The 16,889-nt window shown below is 36.5% G+C and overlaps 1 protein-coding gene across 5 annotated transcripts in view; it reads right to left on the bottom strand.

Annotated features, from left to right (window-relative positions):
- The window catches only part of INTS8 (integrator complex subunit 8), a 64,229-nt gene that overhangs the window by 35,571 nt on the left and 11,769 nt on the right, over positions 1–16,889 (bottom strand). For all 5 annotated transcript variants that reach the window (XM_036263741.1, XM_036263743.1, XM_036263742.1 and 2 more), the window contains 4 exons: positions 15,076–15,183; positions 13,217–13,372; positions 10,348–10,448; positions 9,536–9,677 (listed from right to left, as the gene is read on the bottom strand). In XM_036263741.1, the coding sequence (XP_036119634.1) occupies positions 9,536–9,677; positions 10,348–10,448; positions 13,217–13,372; positions 15,076–15,183 (507 nt within the window). The remainder of the gene's footprint in view (positions 1–9,535; positions 9,678–10,347; positions 10,449–13,216; positions 13,373–15,075; positions 15,184–16,889) is intronic.

Here is a 16,889-nt window from a genome sequence, read left to right as displayed (position 1 = left end):
TCAGTGTGGGGCACGTAGACGGTAGCCAATCAGTGTTTCTCTCTCACATTGATGTTTCTCTCTCTCTCCCCCTTTCTCTCTCTAAATAATCAATAAAAGCATTTTTAAAAATAAAATAAAAAATAAAACCAATGGTTAAGAAATCAACCAAGCCCAGCTGGTATGGCTCAGTAGTTGAGCATCAACCCATGCACCAAGAGGTCGCCAGTTCGATTCCTGGTCAGGGCATATGCCCAGGTTGTGGGTCCAATCCCCAGTGGGGGGACATGCAGAAGGCAGCCAATCAGTGTGTTCTCTCATCAATGTTTCTGTCTTTCTCCCTCTCCCTCTCCTTTCCCCTCTCTCTCTAAAAAAATTTTTTTAAATAAATTAACTAAGGTTTAGAAAATAAAGAATAACAAAAACTAGTTATAAAATATTATTTATCTACAAGTATTTTAATATTATTATTCTGAGTTTACTCATTAGATTAGGATTCCTCCCATACATTATTTATTTGTAAGACAAAATAAAATATAACTAGTATAAAAGTCCCTAATATAAAGAAACTCTCTAATAAAATAAACTACAGAATATTTGTAGCTGTATTGTTCATAACAGCAGAAAAGTGGAAACAACCCTAAAAATGCAACTTAAGATATACAAAAAATGGACACTGAACAGTATACACAGATGAATGAACACCCAAAATAGACACTGAATAGTATACCCATTCAATGGAATATTATTCACCCATTAAAAGGAATAAAGTACTGACACATGCTACAACAAGAATGAACACTGAAAACATTAAGTGAAAGAAGCCAGTTATAAAGGACAACATATTTTATGACTTCATTTATATGAAATATCCAGAATATGTAAATCTATAGAGACAAAAAGATTAGTAGTTGCTTGGAGTTCAGGAAAAATGAGTGATGGCTGCTAATGGAGAAGAGGTTTTGTTGCAGGGTTGGGGTGTGGGAGGGAAATTAAAAAATGTTCTAAAATTGACTGAGATGATGGTTATATAAGTATGAACACACTAAAATTCACTGAATTGTACACTTCAAATGGGTAAAGAGTACAGTATGTGAATTATATCTTGATGCAGCTGTTATTAAAAGGGAAAAAAATAACTATTTTAAAAGTACTTACTCAGATAAATAGATTGCCCTATCAGTGTATAACACATCTCAATATCTTGGAGTATGTACAACAATATTTACATTGTAATAATTTTGCTGTGCTGCAAAATTAATTTAAATTTATATTTATACTAATATTAAATTTGCTGTCATATGTAAAATCTTATGATAAGTACTATTTGAGTGTCTTTCATAACAGATTATTCAAATATAGAGAGGCACTGTACATGTGTCATAGAACAATTTTGGGAAGATCTAACTTCTGATAAGTAACATAAATACATGTAGTAAATTCACCTCATTTTCAAAAGCCACATTAAAATGAAATAAGAAACATCTCTATAACTGTTGCAACATTTAAAAAACAATAAAAATTTTTAATAGTAATAAACAAAAAGTTAGATGAAGTTGATAAATTCTTAGAAAATAACTTAACACTAATTAGGAAAAAAGAATAGCTGTATAATCGCTGATGAAATGGACTCAATGCCAAAAATCTTCTCACAAAAAAATCACTTCATTGTGAAATTCTTCCAAACATCAAAACAAGCAATGAGTTCATTCTTGCCTGTTCCAGGCAAGAAAGAAGACACCCCAATTTATTTATGAGGAAAGAATGACAATGAAATAAAAATCAAAGGCAGGACAAAAAAGAAAAAAAAGATGCATCAGTCTTTCACATAGATGTAGAAAAAATTTTAAAATATTAGCTAACCAAATCCAGCAATATACATTTTTAAAAAATCATGACATACACCTAAAACACATACAATTATATGTTAATCATCTGTCAATTCATTTAAAATTAGGACCTAATGTGTTTTATTCCAAACAAGGAAAGATAGTTTAACATTTAGTGTATTTCACCACATTAATAGATTAGAACAGAAAAATATAAAATATAAATTACAAAATTGTAATAAAAAGAAAGCATTTGATAAAATCTATATATTGCTCAGGATTTAAAAAAAAAAAAAAAAAAGGCCATAGTGAACTAAGGATAGATAAAAACTTCCTTAATCAGAAGCAAAGTAGCTGCCAAGAAAAATAAACTAAACATCATTTTAAGTGGTGAAACAGTGCAAGCTTTTCGTCTGAACTGAGAATGAGACCAGGAAGCCCTTATACTGAACATGTGTTAGAGGTCACAGTCAGCACAGTACGAACAATTAAAAAAGAAATAAAAATGAAAAGGTTAGAAAATGAAAAACAAAACAAAAACAAAATGCACTGTTTACAGATGAAGATTGTTTATTTAGAAAACTTACAGATAATTTAATAGAATTTTTAAGAGTTTAGCACAGGACTTGGAAACAAAATCTTTATACAAAGTTCCTCTACCTCTATACCAATACATAAACTATTTTTAAGTGCATATTGAAAAAAAGAAAAAAAGACTTCTTTGAAAAAATTATAAAGCTCTGAAGGACATTAAAAAATGCCTAAATAGCCCTGGCCAGTTTGGCTCAGAGGTTAGAGCATCAGCATGCAGACAAGAGAGTTATGGGTTCAATTCTAGTCAAGCATACCTCAGTTGTTGTTCAGTTCCTGGCCCTGGTCGAGCTCTTGTGGGAGGCAACCAATCGATGTCTCTCTCTCACATCGATGGTTCTCTCTCTGTCTCCCTCCCTCCCACTCTATCTGAAGATAAATAAAAAAGTATCTTCAGTGAGGATTTTTTAAAAAAAAGTCTAAAATCAAGAGCTGTACCAGTTCACATATTAGAATATTGTAAAGATTTAATTATTCTCAAACTGGTTTTTAAAAATACTGTAACTCCAAACAAAAATCCATCAGGCTTCTTTGTGGAACTTGATAATTTGAGTCTACTGTTTACACCAAAATGCAGAGAGATAAGCATACCAATACAACTTTGAAAAACCACATTTGTGCTTTTTGATATCAAGACACAGGAATACTGATGTCAAGGTAGACAAATGAAAAGTGGTACAGAATAGAGCCCAGAAACAGTCCACACACACTTGGCATTCTATAAAGGTAGCACTGGATATTGGTAGAAAAACGAGGGACCATTCAGTAAATGGTATGAGAACAGACAGTCACAGGAGGGGAAAAAAAATGACATTGGACCCCTATTTCACATGAAACAAAAATTCAACTGTAGATGGATTAAAGACCTAAATGTGAAAGGAAGCTTTCAGAAGATAAACTATAAGACTATCTTCATGACCTCATGATAGAAGAAGCTTTCTTAAGTAAGACAGAAATTATGAACCCTTTATAGAAAGAATAGATAAACTTTATATGAAAATTAAGAGCTTTTGACAACATGGCAGTAGGCAGAACCGGAGTGAGGGTGAGCATGAGTGGGTGACTATGTGTGAGGGAGAGTGTGCATGTGTGTGAGTGTGGGTATCTGTCTGTTGATATGGGAACTTGAGGGGGGTGGATCGGGCACCCCTGGCAAGGGAGCTGCCAGCTGCTGCCACATGCTGCTGGCCAGGCACTTCTCGCTGCTTGGGATTGGAGAGCACGCCATTTTGGAGGATCCATAGAATCCTACTCTGGAGGAGGCTGTGAAGCATGGCAGTGATGCAGCACCGTGAGGCTGCGGATTGGTGCGCCCTGACATGCCTTGCCCCACTGCTGCAACCCACAGCCCCCTAATGTACAGACCTGCCACCATGACCCAGCACCCTCAGTGTACCTGGCCCCACCACTCCGACCCAGAGCCCCTGAAACACAAACCTATCATTGCAACCCAGTGCCCTAAGGTGACCAAACCCACTGCCTAATCAGGTGCACCCAGCCCTGCTGCCATGACCTAAAGCCCCTGGACACATGGACCTGCTGCTACAACCCGGCACACCATGACCCAGCAACCCCAGATGTCGGAACCACTGCTGCGACCCAGCACCCCTGGCAGCTCAGACAGTGATTCACATTGGCCTGCACCAAAAAAACTCCCAGGAGACCTGGCACCAACATACCAAGGGGCCAGAATCAACATCAGAGCAAAAATCCAGCTAGCTCCCACAAACAGCAGAACCAAAAACCTGTATAACAACTGGCACGATGTTGTCTGGGTTGAGCCTTACAGCCAGCAAACCTGAGAGGAGACTCCACCCTCAAACAGGGCATCAGCAATCAAGACCCAAGTAAAACAGAAGAGCCCATGTAACCCATACAAGCTGGAGTCATAGAACATCCAGCTCAGGAGATCAAAGAGGCTCTATCACCAGGTCCCACAAGACACTTCCTGCATAAGGCCACCCCATGAAGACTGGGAGGCATTGCAATTTTATCTTATAGAAACAAACACAAAAGAGATATCTAAAATGGGGAGACAAAGAAACACCACCATAATGAAAGAAAAGGAGGAATCACTGGAAAAAGTCTAAATGAAATGGAGGCAAGCAATTTATCAGATACAGAGTTCAAAGGATTGGTTATAAGGATGCTCAAACAACTTAGTGAGAACCACAAGAAACTTAGTGAGAACCACAAGAAACTTAGTGAGAACTACAAGGAACTTGGTGTGAACTACATCAGCCTGAAAAGAAAAAATAGAAAGCATGAATTAGAATCAACTGGAAATAAAGACATAGCTGAAATAAAGTATATCTTGGAAAGACTCAACAATAGATTAGAAGAAGCCAAGGACCAAATCAGAACATTAGAAGATAAGGTAGAGCCCTAGCCAGTGTGGATTAGTGGTTAGAACATCAGCCCATGCACTGAAGAGTCGCAGGTTAGATTCCCAGTCAAGGGCACGTACCTGGGTTGCAAATTCAATCCCCAGCCCTGGTCAGGGTAAGTGCAAGAGGCAACCAATCAATTTGTCTCTCTCACAAAGATGTTTCTCTTTCTCTCTCCTTCCCTTCCACTCTCTCCAAAAAAAACCAAAAAAATCAATGCAAAAAATATCCTCAGCCCTGGCCGGTTTGGCTCAGCGGTTAGAGCGTCCGACTGCGGTCCGGAGAGACCCGGGTTCGGTTACCGCTAAGGGCATGTACCTCAGTTGCAGTTTGTCCCCGGCCCTGGTTGGTCGTGCGGGTGGCAGCCACTCGGTGTGTCCCTTTCACATCGATGTTTCCCTCTCTCTCTCTTCCTCTCTCTCCCTCCCACTCTGTCTGTACAAAAAAAAAAAATCCTCAGGTGAGGATTAACCAAAAAAAAGAAAAAGAAGACAAGGTAGAAAAATACAGCCAATCACAACAAAAATTACAAAAAAATTTAAAAACAAGAGTATTGTTTAAAGGAGCATGGGAACAACATGAAACACAACAACATCCACAACATAGGGATACCAGAAGGAGAACAATTTTAGCAGAGTAGAAAACTTATTTGAAGAAATAATGACAGAACACTTCCCTAACCTGGTGAAGAAAAAAGTCACACAAGTTCAGGAAATACAGAGTCCAAATCAAGACGAACCCACAAAGACCCACACCTAGACACATGATAATTAAAAATGGCAAACGTTAAAGACAAAGAATCTTAATGACATCAAGAGAGAGACATAAAGTTACCTTCAAGGGAGTTCCCATTAGACTGTTGGTTGATTTCTCAATAGAAACAGTTCAGAAAGAAGGGAGTGGCATGAAGTATATTAAGTAATAAAAAGCAAGACTAAATTAAAAACTACTCGCCCGGCCAGTGTGGCTCAGTGGTTAAGCATCAACCCATGCACCAAGAAGTCACAAGTACTATTTCTGGTCATGGCACATGCCCAAGTTCTGGGTCAAATCCCCAGTGCTGGTCAAGCAGGAGGTGGCCAATCAATGTTCTCTCTCATCGATGTTTCTATCTCTCCTTCTCCTTTCCTCTCTCTCTAAAATCAATTTAAAAAATTTATAAAAAAATAAACAAATAAATTCAAGACTACTCTATCCAGCAAAGATATAATTTCAGCCCTGGCCGGTTTGGCTCAGTGGTTAGAGTGTTGGCCTGCAGTCCAGAGAGACCCGGGTTCGATTCCCGCTAAGGGCATGTATCTCAGTTGCAGTTTGTCCCCAGCCCTGTTTGGGGTCGTGTGGAAGGCAGCCACTCGATGTGTCCCTTTCACGTCAATGTTTCTCTCTCTCCTTCTCTCTCTCTCTCCCCCCCCCATCCCTCCCACTCTATCTGAACAAAAAATGGAAAACTGTCCTTGGGAAAGGATAAAAAAAAAAGAAAAACGAAGAAAAGAATCCTACTTCGCAGAAATTCATGTATCGCAGTAGAGTCTGGAACCGATTAACCACGATAAACGAAGGCCGACTGTATTGTGTATAGTAAAACCTAAAGACACAAGAACAGACACATATAGACTAATGGAACAGAACAGAAAACCCAGAAATCAATCCACATAATTATGGTCAATTAATATTTGACAAAAAAGGCAAGAGCATACAATGGAGTAAAGATAATCTATTCAAGAAATGGTGTTGGGAAAATTGAACAGGTACATGTAAAAGAAAAAAAAAAAAAGAAACTAGATCACCAACTTACACCACATACAAGAAAAACTCAAAATGGATAAAAGACTTACATGTAAGTTGTGAAACCATAAAAATCCTAGAATAAAACAGTCAGCAAAATCTTAAGACATCTCGTGTAACAGAATTTTCACTTATAATGAAAAGGGAATCCACCGTTTTGGAGAACATACTTACCAATGACACATTTGATAAGGAGTTAATTTCCAAAATATATAAAGAACTCATACAGCTCAACAAAAAGAAGACAAATAACCCAATAAAAAAATGTGCACAGGGCCTGAATAGGCACTTCTCCAAAGAGGACATACAGATGCCCAAAAGACATGAAAAAATTCTCAAAGGCACTAATCATCAGAGAGATGCAAAGTAAAACAACAATAAGGTATCAACTCACACCTGCCAGAATGGCTATCATGAATAAATCAACAAACAAATGCTGGCGAGGATGTGGAAAAAGGGAACCCTAGTACACTGCTGGTGGAAATGCAGATTGGTGAAGCCACCATGGAAAACAGTACGGAATTTACTCAAAAATTTTAAACGGAACTACTGTTTGACCCAGCAATCCTTTCTCGAAATATATACTAAGAATCCTGAAAAACCAATCAGAAAGAATATATGCACCCCAATATTAGTATCAGCATAAGCTAACATTTGGAAACAGCCCAAGTGCCCATCATTCGATGAGTGGATAAAAAAGCTGTGGTACATTTACACAATGGAATACTATGCAGCTGTAAAAAAGGATTTCTTACACATTGCAACAGCATGGATGTACCTGGACAGTATTATACTGAGTGAAACAAGCCAGTCAAAGAAAGACAAATATCATATGATCTCACTTATAAGTGGAATTTAATGAACATAATAAACAAAGTAGGTCCAGAGGCATGGAAGCATGGAAAAAACTGACATCTCTCACAGAGGCCAAGGTGCCAGGGAGACGGGAAGAGATTAAACAAAGAACTTACATACATATATGTATAACCAATGGACACAGACAATAGTATGGTAAAGGCCTAGGGTGGGGCAGGGGCTGGGAGGAGAGGGGTTGAGTGGGGGGAAATAAGGGGACATCTGTAATACTATCAAAAGTGAAAACAAAACAAAAAAACTATCTGAACACATAAAATAAAATGTAAACTGAATATTAAAAAAATTAAAAAATAAAAGATACCTGCAATATATAAAATTGGTAAAAAGAACTACCCTAAACATTTCTGGGGAAAAAAAAAAATCCAGTGGAAAAATGAGGCATATCGCTTGAAACAGATAGCTCAAAATATGAAATCTATATAAGCAAAAAATTAATGGAAAGCTGGCAAATTCCTTAGTAATAGGAAAATGAAAACATAAAACTCAATAGCATACCATTATATAATGATCTGACAGACAAATCTGAAAATACTAAGTATTGGTAAAGATGACAGTGAAAAGTCTCATGCATTCTGGTAGCAAAAAATCTTCAATATTAAGGAATATTTCAGATATATTTCCTTTAAGTGTATAAGTAGATGAATAATTATATGTATGCATCAGGATATATATATAAGTTATGTTCCAAGCAGCATGATAGGAAAAAACTATAAAGAACACAAAGTCCATCACCATAAGAATGGATAAATTGTTGGCATGGTCATATAATGTTAAAACACCTTTCAGCAATGGATCATATTAGTATCAAAACACCCGCTACAGCCCTGCCCTGTTAGGTTCAGTGTTTAGAGCGTCGGCCTGCAGACCAGAGTCCCGGGTTCAGTTCCTACTAAGGGCACGTACCTCTGTTGCAGCTTGTCCCTGCCCCAGTTGGGGTCGTGTGGGTGGCAACCATTCAATGTGTCTCTCTCACATCGATGTTTCTCTCTCTCTCTTCCCCCCTCTCTCCCTCCTGCTCTACCTGAAGATAAATGCAAAAATGTCCTCAGGTGAGGATATAAAAAAAAAAAACACCTGCTAAATGCCACATTGTAGACCTGCACTGTCCAGTACAATATAGTCATACAGCTATTGACTATCTGAAATATGGCTAGTCCAGACTGAGATCTGCTCTAAATACAAAATATACACAGACTTCGAAAACTCAGTATGAAAAAAACTGTAAACTCTCTCGTTAACTTTTTATACTAATTTATGTTAAAATGATAGTATTTTGGATATATAAAATATAGGATCAAAATTACACCTTTAAAAAAAAAAAGCTTACAGCAATGTGAAAAAATACTATATCTGCATTAAACAATTTGAAAAAAAATCTCACAAATATGTTTAGTGAAAGAAAATTAATACATTTTGTATGATTTCATTTATATAAAGTTCAAAACAGGAAAATTAAAAAATATTCTTTAAGGGTGCACACAAAGATGATACAACTGTAAAGAAGAGCAAGGAAATGATTATCATCGTAGGCGGGATGGATTTCCTCAAAGGGAGGCAGAGAGAGGCTTTGGAAAAGAGCATAAGAAGGACTTAGAGTATTGATAATGTTGCACTTTGGACTAAGTGGTATTAATTACGCTTTATGCACTTCTCTCAATGTCTATTACATTAAAACTATTAAAGAGGATGAAAGATCCAGTAGAAACACAAACTCTGAACTTAGATGAGAGGCTAGAGGTGTGATTTGATAGGTTTTAGTAAACAGGTGATAGAATAGGTGACTGTCACTCTGAATGAGAATAAAAATGACCTGAGAAGATGAAGAGAGCTAAGGACAAAATTTTTGTAAAACAAAAACACTACAAGAAGAGTAAAACAGAAGTGAATGAAGGACTTAGGAAAATCCAATAATGTAGGAGAACTAGGAAGAAGACAAGGTAAAAGAGTGTCCATCTGTCAGTAATCTCAATTATCAGTCAGAGAGGCAGGTCAGATGAAGACAGAAAAGAGGGCACTAGACTTGGCAAATAAGAGGTCATTGGTAACTTAAAGCAAAATTATAAATCAAAAGGGGAAATAATGGCTTACCTCAAGAAGAAAGTCTATTTTCTCTTTATTAGGTCTAAGAAATAGCTGGTTAAATTGAACACTAATTGTTCTACCTTCCAATATATCACGGACTGTGTTACAGGCACAGACTTTAAAACAGATTTCATCTAGAGCTTCATTTCTGTAGAATACAAAAGTAGATCCACTAATATTTTTTAAATAAAAAAGGTATATATTATAAAACTAAATGCATAAGAATGAGCCATTTATTCTTGAGAGGTTAAGATTTTAGGATATTCATACTACTAAATATGCAAGAGTGGAGGGGTAAAGTAGAACAGAAAGGTTTTGAATTTAACAAGGGCAATTTAGTTACAGATTAGGTAACAGAATCGAATTCTGCTATGTATAATTTTTCTTCCCCAAGTACTTTTTAATAGAACACTGAAGTGGCTCCTATGTTAATTTCCGTATTCTAACAAAAGTGTTGTCACAGATTTATAAGTAATTTGGAGGTATGTTTTTGATAAACCTGAAGTGCACACTTGCCCTTTTATTCAAAATCAAAAAGTAGCCGTGGCTGGTTTGGCTCAGCAGTTAGAACATTGGCCCACGGACCAAAGGATCTTGGGTTGAAATCCGGACAAGGACATGTACCTGGGTTGCAGGTTCAATCCTCAGCCTTGGTTGGGGTCATATGGGAGACAACCAATCAATGTGTCCCTCTCACATCTATGTTTCTCTCTCTCTCCCCCTCCCTCCCTTCCACTCTATCTAAAAATCAATGGAAAATCCTCGGGTGAGGATTAACAACAAAAATCAAAAGGTAATTCTTCGATTTACTGACTTACCCTTGTAGAGCTTTCTGAAAGAGTTCTCTTAGTACTGACTGTCGGAACTGGACGGGTAAACTGAAGGTTAAATTATCTTCCATGAAAATCTTTATTACCTCCTGGAACACAGACATAAAATTGCATCAATTTCAAAAATTATGGCAAGGTTTCTTTACTTTAAAAATCTCCCCCGCCCCCCCAAAAAATCTAAATTTTTAAAAGAGGTCTTTCTGTAATAAAAATATACATTGAAAAAAATCATAAAAATAATATTACACTTATTAATGAATGGTAATTTGTATAAGAGTTATTTGAGCCAACTGATGACACATGCTGGGGAGCAAGATCTCAGATACTCCCTCTCCCACGTTTTTTACATTAAAGATCATGGACCAAAAATAAGAGGCAAGAAAAGAATCCATTAGTAAAGGAGGCACTGCAGCTATATCATTAGACGTTTTTAAAAATTCTTCTAATTCGCTTTGAACCAAGTTCACACAACAAACTTTAAAAAAAAAAATCAAAACAATTAATTTAAAATAATTCAGCTGGCTCTGGCTGGTTTGGCTCTCAGCGGTTGGAGCATCAGCCTGTGGACCAAAGAGTTGCAGGTTTGATTCCGGTCAAAGGCACGTACCTAGGTTGTGGTTTGGTCCCCAGCACTCGTTGGGGTCATGCGGAAGGCAACCAACTGATGTGTCTCTCTCACATCGCTGTTTCTCTCTCTCTCCCCCGCTTCCCATTCTGTCTAAAAATAAACGGAAAAATATCCTCGGCAGAGGATTATAAAAAAATAAATAATTCAGCTAGAAAAAATGCTAACATAATATCCTAATAAATTTAAATGGTTTAAAACTATTATTTAGTGAATTACTAAAAACACCCACATTATTACATACAGACTTTCTCAGCTCTTTATCAAGCAACGGAAGAGGAGAGAGAGAAGGGGTGACAGTGTGAGGAAGCGGCAAAGATTTTAGAAACAATTAAAACTGATCAACTGTTAACACAGTAGCACTGACAAAAGTGGTTTCAAAGTTATAGGCAACCACTGTTTCACCTCCACAGCCAAACATGAGCAAGGGAGGGTTACGCAGGGCAAAACAGCCATTGCCAAATGTGGGAAGACACAGTTGTTACAGCTGTTCAAATGCTTGATTAGCACAAAACAAACACTAGGTAGTTCATTTAGAGACTCCTATTCAAATATTAAAAGGCTAAATATAATTTCTAAGATACTCTGCATATATAACTAAGTGAATAATTTCAGAGTTACAATAAAATCACTATCTTCCCCTTCCTAGCTACCCAATTACTCTACTTTCTGATTTACACATTTTGGCACTTGGCTATATTCACAGTAGTATGTGCCTATCTATAAGTAATATTTCTAAGGTCTTATATGCACAGGTCCTACTCCAGGGAGCTTCCTAAAGATTCTCTATCTTAATCTTAATTAATCCCCACGCTCCATAATCCTTATTTACTAGGGATATGCAATTGAAAGATATCTAGTCTTTAATAAATTCATCTGCATCTGTAGTCCATCCTCAAAAAAGTTTAATTTTCTTGCCTAGTGCAAAGCAGAATTTTTTAAAAAAAGGAGTCAGATGGAGGGGAAGAAAGTACTAGCCCCTCTTCTATTTTCTGTGGGTAAAAAATAACTCTAGTTGGAAAGAGTGAACTAAAAAGTTGGGCTTAAAGCACACTTGGAGACAATACTCAAGGTATGCTAAAGCTATTTTATTTCATGATTCTTATTTTAAATTAAAAACATGAAGGCAATGTTCACTTTCTAGAATAAAGAATTTCCAATAAATATTTTAAAAGTACAAATTCTAATTCCTAGTGATTTTCATTATAAAACTAAAGATGTAGACCCTCAAGAAGCAATAAAATCTCAACAGACTACTTTAAGCCCTTTTCATGAGTAAAATTGAAATAATGACCAGGCTCATTGGCAAAGTGGTCTCTGTAAGATACCATCCAAACCTACCCAAACTGCTTTGCTCATTTTCTCTTTCAGTCTTAATAAATGCAGTGTCTATAAGAAGACTGGGCCACAATGTATTTTCAAATCAGACAGAAAACTTTAGTCTCCATATAGAGGGTATTTGCTAAGTGAAATAAGTCAGAGAAAGACAAATACCGTACGATTTCACTTATATGTGGACTCTAAAAAAATAAAAATAAATGAACAAGCAAGAAAGAAGGAAACTCATAGATGCAGAGAATAAACTGATGGTTGCCAGATGAAAGGTGGGCTGGGGGCTCGGTGACAAAGATGAAGACATTAAGAAGTACATATTGATAGTTACAAAATAGTTATGGGGATATAATGTATAACTTAAGGAACATAATAATATTGTAATAACTAACTACATATGGTGTCAGGTGGGTGCAAGATTTACTGGGGGAATCACTTTGTAAGTTATATAAATATATGACCACTGTGCTGTACAGCTGAAATGAACACAATATTAAATGTCAACTGTAACTGAATAATTAAAAAAAACTTTAGGCTCCATCAAACTAAAAGTTCTCTACTTGTAATTTTAAAAGTTGGAAGTTCTGGTTATAAAATTTTACAGAATTTACTTAAAATGGGCAAATTGTATACCTTCAAGAAAGAATAATATCAATAATAAAGAGTCAACATCTGTATAGTGCTTTGCATTAAGAGTTTGTAAGGTGTAACTTCTACTTAACTCTCACAAGAAGCTTATGAAATGGGATAATTATTACTACTGTTTTATAGGCCAGTCTCACAGTTTGACTCACCACAAATCACACAACTGGTAAATGATAGTGCCAGGATTCAAACTCAGTTCTGTCTGGCTTCCAAAACTTTTCAACTATATTACTACAACTCCATCCTAAGTCTTACCTGATAGTTGCCTGATCTCAAACAAATATGGACTTGACTATATGGAGTTAATTGTTGAGATGTACTATCAGAAGAAGGTACGAGAACGTCACATGCTTGACAATAGCCAGCTAATCGCTTCTCATCTATGGTACAATGAAGAGATAATGAACCTATCTGTAAAGTAAGAGGTACATATCATTATCCATCAATGTAACAGAAACAATAGTCTAATACCCACTTAATGTATCAAAACAGTACAAGAAAATGCTAAAGAAAAATTTAGGGCTGGAGGAAACATAAAAAATATAAAGATTAAAGGTTTAGAACAGATGTCAGCAAAACTGTTGCTCACCAGCCAAATCTAGCTTGTGGCTGGTTTTTGTACACTCCTTGAGCTAAGAATGATTCTTAGGGTCTTAAAGGGAAAAAAGCAACAACAAATGAGAATATGCAACAAAAAATGTGTAAGGTCCAGAAAGCTAAAATATTTACTATCTGGCCCTTTACAAAAATGTTTGTCAATTCCTGGTTTAGCTTTCAGGCCAACATACACAAGATAGACATTATTATCACTCAGTAAGTATGACAATTAAGAATTTGATTAATAAAGAGTGAAAACTGTTAAAAACAAGCTGAAAATATTTAAAAATACATATACTTGGCAGAAATTTATAGGAGGAGAACAAAGAAAGCGCAACCTTCACTCATTTGAAAAGAACAGAAATGTTTCTACCAAAAGAGAAAAATTGTTTTAAAGACACAGTATTTAAAAACTGAAGTTTAAAATTACTCTACCTAAATGTCATAAAATTAGAAATTTGATGAGTTCCCCAGGCAAAGTAAAATGGGGTTCCCAATGGGTCCAGGTTAGAATTACAATAAATCTCTAGTGAATTTAAATTTTTTTCTTTGGTGAGGAAAGGAGACTGAAGTGGAACTTTTTCTAGACACCAGGTATATAAAAACCTAGTTATACACTTTAAATTTCAGTCACCTGAACCATTTTAAAAAATGCAAATGATACACACTTTAAAAAGTTTATCTTTATTAAGAATTAAGAAAATGCAAAAATTTTAAACATACTATACTTCACCCAGCAAATTAGCAATTAAAAATTTAAAAAACTCACTGCTGATTAGAGAACCCTCAGAAAAAGATACCTGGCAAAGCAATTTGGTTTACAGCCTTTAAAAAATTAATAGCCCAGCCAGAGTGGCTCAGTTGGGCTGAGTTCATCCTACGCACTGAAAAGTTGCCATTTCGATTCCCAGTCAGGGCACGTGACCCGGGTTGTGGGGTTCAAACCCCAGTCAGGGCAAGTATGGAAGGCAAACAATCAATCAATTGATATCTCCTTCCTATTCCTCTCTCTAAGCATGTCCTCAGGTGAGGATTGGGGGAAAAAAAGAATAACCACTGGAAATGGCAATTCCACCTGCAAGACCCTAACTTGAAAGCATATAAAATCCAAAGAAAAATGTATGCTTGGAAATATAAACATTGCAGCTTTATAATAAATAAAACCAGTAAACAACCTAAATGCTCTAACATGAGGGAAATGAAGCAAATCACAGAATGGAACACATTTTCAATGTCTATTCAAGAATTTAAACAAGATACGAAATAGTATATATAGAATGAACTTAACTCTATAAAAATATAGAAAGAATAAAAACAAGAAGAAAATAAGCTAAAATGACAACAGGGGTTATTTCCAGATAGCGGTAGTACAGATTTTTAGAAATTGTTTTCTGCACTTTTTAACTTTGCAGAGTTCCTACTATAATAAACACTGTTTATCAAAAAAAATTAAAGCCAAAAAATGTACAGATGTTGTAAAGGAGTGAATGTTATGTGCTTGTTATGACCATATTTACCTCTGTAATTAATTCTTTGGTTCTAAAAAATTTTTCTCTGGCATTTTCATAGACAGCTGAATTTGTAGAGCCTTGCTGGAAGTATGCTGCACCCAAATCATAACACACCTAAAATGTAATGAACACCAATTTGCTTAGTGATTTTTTGTATACTTAAAAGTTGAGAAAACCCAAAATTATCTTTATCTCAGCAAAACACGGCTACATACATAGGGAAAAGAACATATTTCAATAAGCAGTGAGACAATCAATGATCTTACAAGCAACAGAAGCTAACTCTGATGAAGCAGAAAATAAGATTTATTGGTAAGATTTCAGGTGACCTACAGAATTACTAGTAAGGTCAAAGAATCAGGCTTGAAAAACAAAAGGGGAAATGCAGGCAAAAAGGACAAGAGCCACAACTGGTCTAATAAGATACCAATACTGCAGCCATCTCAACACTCAACTCCACAGCTCCTATCACCCTTAGCCACCAGCACTGGACACTGAAAGCAGCAGCTACATACCCCCTTACTAGTACTGCTCCTGAAAACTAGATTTTACTGTCACTGCTGCTGCTACTCATCATCACAGTGGACTCTCTATCATCCCCACTTCACTGACTCACTAGCTCTCGATGCAGTCTGAACTAAATGTATGTGTCTGTCACACTTATATGACATTGTTGTCCACAAGCAGGATAAGGCTCGAGAAAGCTAGTATTTCAAGTTTTCAGTTCTACTACAGTAAGCTTTGCCTCCCACCAAGTCTCAGAAGGTAGAGTTCTTCTAAAATAGAGGAGCACCCTAGCCAGTTTGCTCAGTGGTTAGAGCATCACCAGAGAGTCCCGGGTTTGGTTCCTGCTAAGGGCACGTACCTTGGTTGCAGTTTGTCCCTGCCCCTGGTTGGGGTCGTGTGGGTGGTGACCACTCGATGTGTCTCTCTCATTCCCATTCTATCTGAAGATACATGCAAAAATGTCCTCAGGTGAGGATAAAAAAATAAAAAATAATAAAATAGAAGAGGAGAACAGACAGCGGGAAATCTCTCCAAAAGATTATGAAGGGGAAGGAGCCAATGTCTACTATAACGGGACTGGCCAGAGTAAAACCTTGAGAAATTTGAATTAATGTCTATAAATCGATAGTACACTTCCAGTTGTCTTTTTCTAATAGAATCTGTATATTTTTTCCAAAAATGTTCTACATTCACTGAGCACAAAACACAAAGATTCAGATTGTTCAATTTGGCCATTTTATGGATATTACTAAGACCCAGAAACTAACATGTCTGCTTAAAAGCATATTACCAAGTACTGGCAGAGCCCAGGTTTGAACCCAGATCACTAGACTCCTAATATCCTGTCTCAAGTTTACTCTACACATGGCTGACAGATCAGTCTTCTTGATCTGACTTTCTTAAAAAGTCTTCAAATTATTCCGCCAAGTAGGAGAAAGTTCAAACCCACTGACCTAATCTTTAAGGATCTCGGAAACTAGACTAATTTCTCTCCCAACCTCTCTTTCTCATCTACTTCAATCATACCAGTCTCCTCAATTCCCCATTCATATCAGATCTTAGGAATAAACTTCATTCCACATTGCTCATTTCCATATTTCCATTTACACGAAATCAACCTTAGCCAACAAATATTTATTCCTCCTTCAAACTCTTAAGCTAGTCTCCGGTACACATATGGAGCTCCTTCTTTTTAATCACTAAGGATATGGTTTTAATTGATTTTTAGAGGGAAAGGAAGGGGGGAGAAAGGCAGAAGAGGGGAGGGGAGTGGGGAGGGGGGAAAGGGAGAAAGAGATCAATAAGCTGCCTCC

This window comes from Molossus molossus, unplaced genomic scaffold, assembly GCF_014108415.1.
Source record: "Molossus molossus isolate mMolMol1 unplaced genomic scaffold, mMolMol1.p scaffold_m16_p_16, whole genome shotgun sequence".
NCBI lineage: Eukaryota > Metazoa > Chordata > Mammalia > Chiroptera > Molossidae > Molossus > Molossus molossus.
The sequence above is the reverse complement of the archived record's forward strand: the minus strand, read 5'-3'. Positions and strand labels throughout refer to the sequence as shown.